Genomic DNA, 4,499 nt, shown 5'->3' with positions numbered 1-4,499 from the left:
TGCACCAGATTGATGCTTTTATCTTCAATATTTAAAAAAAAAATATTTAAATCATGTTCACATGGATAGGAAACTAAATACATTTGCACACATCTTGTGTCCATATCTTTCTGTTGTGGTGGTCATGTCATAACCGTGCACGTGCATGCATGTGTGAGTCATGGTAAGATATCTGGTGATTTTAGTTTTGTTAAGCAGAGGTCAATAATTTGTACGGCCCCCGGAGGATGTTGAAAAAATTGATATGGCCCTTGAGAGGAAAAAGATTCCCCACTCCTGCCCTCAAGAGTCCAGATGCTCCAAAAGCCTTCAGTTACCTGTGTCTAAACCTGCACAGGAAGCATTCACATTGGTTTCAAGAACTGCAGCATTGTGGGAGCCAGCCATTCAGCCATCCTTATAAACGCAAAAGTCTGTCAATGACTGACTGTGAGAGAGTGAGGAAATCCCACTGCTGGTTACGTCTTTGCATACGGGGGGAAATACAGTTTTACATTGCAAGGGTCCCTTTACAGAAGCAATGGGATGTTTCGCTTTGATTTGTTATTAACACCACTTTTAGTAGTAGTCACTTGTTACCAACCGATGTTTATCACACATAGAAACTTTGGACATTCAGGAGTGGAACATTAATTGAAATATTTTATGTTGTTGAATAAAACGTGATTATTTAAGATATCTTATCAAAAACATGTTGAAGCTAAGAGGATATGGTCAAATGCTAACTCATTTCAGGATTTTAAGACTCATTCAGTCACCGCTCTTTTGGTGGCCACATTGAAACTGTACACTTTCACCTGAAATGATGAGGATGATAACTTTTTGAAGTCTTAGATTTGAAACGGTCTTGCTTACAGAGTTCTACAAAAAAGTAATAACTGCAATATCTTGGGTGAGAGTTCTACATTACAGTATTATTTATCAATGAAAAACAACAAAAACCAGTATAAAGAAATTGTATTTATACTTCCATCTCAAGATAAAAGCAATGTTGAAGTTCACCATGTGGTCCTCCCGCCTCCCATCCTTCTCTTTAACACTCTCTCCTTTTTAGCCGATTCCATCAGTTTTGATGTAGATGTGTCAGAGGTAAACAGCCAGGGACTTAGAGGTCAGAACTCACAGATGTGCAGTAAGTAACGACACAGAGTTTTGTACCTCTGATATAGTGCTTCATAATCTGCTCAAACCCTTATCAGACCCTCTCTTCTCTCCCTGCTTCAGAAATGAGTCGCCAGACTGCCACCGCGCTGCCCACTGGAACCTCCAAGTGCCCCCCCTCCCAGCGCGTCCCCACCCTGTCAGGCACCACGGCCTCCAACAGCGACCTGGCCAGCCTGTTCGAGTGCCCCGTCTGCTTCGACTATGTGCTCCCCCCCATCCTGCAGTGCCAGTCCGGACACCTGGTATGTACTGCTACTTATACAAATAATGAAAGTAAAGCTGTATTTTCTCAACACTTTTCATACACAGGATGCAGCTTAAAGCGCTTTAGCAAACAACAAAAGGACATTCAATTCAAGTCAAATGTTAAACCTCTTAGCACACATGCAGCATGTTTACGTGATACATACAAGTGCAATAGTAAATCCAATAGTCCTCGGTAAAAAAGACAATTTTTAAGATAGAAGATAAAAGAAATAAGATACAAATAATAAATAAATATATACATACACAAATTAATTCAAAAATAAAAATCAGTAGAAGAAGGTAATGCTAATTAAAAGCTTTGTACTCAAGTATGTTTTCAGCTTTTGTTTAAGAATGTCCACTGAGTTTGCCTTTCAGTTTTCTGGGTAGTGTGTTCTACAGTTTGGATCGCAGTGGATAAACTTTACCAATTGTATTTTTGAAGGAACTCAGACATGGACAAAAGACGATAGCCAATCAATGAGCTGCTTGTTCTATGCACCACATTTTAGAACCCATGGGTGTGTGGGTTTAGTAGAACTACTGCATAAAGTTAAATGTGTTAACGAAACAAAATGTCCCCATGGATTGAGTAGTTGTATTGCTTTTCGCTGTCAAACAAGTGAGCCTTTATTTGTGCTCATTTAATGGCCATAAACAAATTAAAGGTCACCATGGTTTTTTAGGACTACATTTGTTGACTGCATTTAAAGTAATTGAGAACTTGCTACTGCTTTTACTACGGCTACCTGTGTGTTTGTGCTATGCCCAATCATTGCGACAATTAACATATTAAATGAATATGCTTGAACTTCAGCTACTAAAAGTCTCGCATCTTGTGATGTCATCAAAAATAAATGAGAATCCCACAAAATATTTGTTACCAATATTACAAATAAAATGAACATGTCTATAAAATGTGTCCCAATGTATCTTCTATGCAGCAGCCTCATGCTTTATAGTTGATGGCATCACATATTGAATCACTTTTGAACACGAGTAGAGGAAGTAGTTCCAAATCTCAAAATAGAATAAAATAGTCATCTTTAAAGATGCTTCAAATCTGGCTGCGAATATTAAAAGGTCCCATGTCATGGCCATTTCCATTGATCATAATTCCATTGTTTAGGTCTACTAGAATAGATTTATATTGTGCAATTTTCCAAAATCACTTTGGTTTCTCATACAGCATCTCTGTAAACTGTGTATTCACTGAATTTCACTCTGCCTTTAACGGCTGGTTGTAGCTCCAATAGCTCCAGCCCCCACCCTCCCTGTGAGCACAGTGTACTCTGATTGGTTGGTTCACCTTGTGAATCGCGCTGAGCTTCGTGGAGGTGTAGTTTCCTTGTTTAGCGATACACAGCGAAACAAAGCCAAACTCACCCTGAGCACACACAAAGTCACAGCCGAAGTAAAAACAATAAGTGTGGCTTGATATTGAGTAAGCAAAAGGTTGATAAACTCTGTGAGAATGGGTCTGCAGAGAGAATTTCGCCGCGATCCCAACTGTCTGTTATCAGCCTGCAGCCAGGGAGCAGAAATCAGCAGAGCTGCCTGCACTGAGTGTGTGTGTGGATTGGTCAATTTGGACCAATTAGCGGAGGCTTATTGTAACGGCTCCGCGGACGTAACGTAACGGCTCCACGGATTGGCCCATTTAGTCCGGGTACGTGCTTACGAAAGCACATACCCGGAAGAATCAAATGGATGATGATGACGTTTCACCAACGAGGCGTTTTGGGGAGGTATTTTCTGTGTTAGAGTTTTACTCGCTACAGGGTCTACTTTAAAGGTTTTGACTCTGCACACCGTTTACATGCAGAAAAACCTTCATAACACACAAGGGGACGGGTAATAACCGGAAAAGCATGACATGGGAGCTTTAATTTAAATAATTCTGCAGTGCATTACAAGTGTGCTGTAATCTACAAAAATAAGGTTTTCACATAGCAGCTCAGTTTTTCCCTAGGTTGACTGCTTTGGGGGGGTGAATGGGCAGGGAGATAACTTTTCAGATTATTCCGACATCATGTGAATGCAGCACAAAGCCGATGGCATTTACACTGCCTAGCAGCTACAGACCTTCCCTTACTCATAGTTCTTCTACTATGCGATATCTATGAGCGCACAGCGGATGTTTTATTCTGCGGGGAAGTGCAACCGAACAAAAGGTTGGGGATATTTAAACTTTTAGTGGTGAAGCGCAGCCACAGAGTACCCGCAGCCAATCAGTAAACAGAGTCCTGACATGTTGACCTGTGTTATAAAGAATTTCTTGTCGCCTGAAACACATGAACACGCCTCAGAAAAATGTCGTCATTGTGGCGATCTGCACTTCGCTGCTGCCTGATGTGAATTTGGCATAACAGAGCAGCTGTTATTGGTAGTGAGAGCAACAATTTAGTGGACTGCAGATCGTTTGAATACCGCCTCTCACCTCCGCACACACGGGGTGTGTGTAAAGCTCTGCCCTCGTTGAAACAGAGATCAGAGGAGAGGAGAGAAACTAGCACGACAGAAAATGACAGCAGAACGCAGTAAGACTCTCACTAAGCTGATATGAAACCAAACTCCCGATTATATTCCGTCACTGCATCGATGCAGAATCGTACGTCGCGATGCATCTTATAAATCGAGAAATGTCCACACCTCTAAAGCTCATCTACTATGGCTGTTTGAGCTGAACCTGTAATGAATAATGAAATATAAATAATTTTCTCACCAGTTTTTACCACCAATATGTTTTTTATCAATAAATAGCAAATTATCTTACTAGATTTGCACACTGCGCATACAGGCACACTACCTAGTACCTACTTAGGGTGTCCGCGGGGTCTTAAAAAGTATTAAAAGTTGATAAATCAATTTAGCGAAAATTAAGGCTTTTAAAAAGTATTAAAAAGTATTAAATGGCATTTTCCAAGGTATTAAGAAGTCCCACAGCAAAGACAACATGAAACACCCTTTAATTTACTGAAACGACATGTCGGGAAATCCCACAAGGCGGCCCGATGCATAGCGTGCCGTAAAAATGCTGCTTATTGTTTTAAGTTTCGTTGCCTTGCCTTGCTCTGTGTGTGTGGGGG

The 4,499-nt window shown here is 40.7% G+C and overlaps 1 protein-coding gene across 1 annotated transcript in view; it reads left to right on the top strand.

Annotated features, from left to right (window-relative positions):
- The first annotated feature begins 239 nt into the window (after positions 1-239).
- siah1 (siah E3 ubiquitin protein ligase 1) overlaps positions 240-4,499 on the top strand; it is an 8,612-nt gene continuing 4,352 nt past the window's right edge. Inside the window, exons 1-2 of the mRNA XM_010778245.1 lie at positions 240-1,132; positions 1,225-1,406. Of these exons, the coding sequence (XP_010776547.1) occupies positions 925-1,132; positions 1,225-1,406 (390 nt within the window). The 5' untranslated portion in view covers positions 240-924. The remainder of the gene's footprint in view (positions 1,133-1,224; positions 1,407-4,499) is intronic.

The sequence above is a fragment of the Notothenia coriiceps genome, unplaced genomic scaffold (assembly GCF_000735185.1).
Source record: "Notothenia coriiceps isolate Sejong01 unplaced genomic scaffold, NC01 NC01_scaffold00019000, whole genome shotgun sequence".
Lineage (NCBI taxonomy): Eukaryota > Metazoa > Chordata > Actinopteri > Perciformes > Nototheniidae > Notothenia > Notothenia coriiceps.
This window is presented reverse-complemented; position numbering and strand designations above follow the sequence as displayed.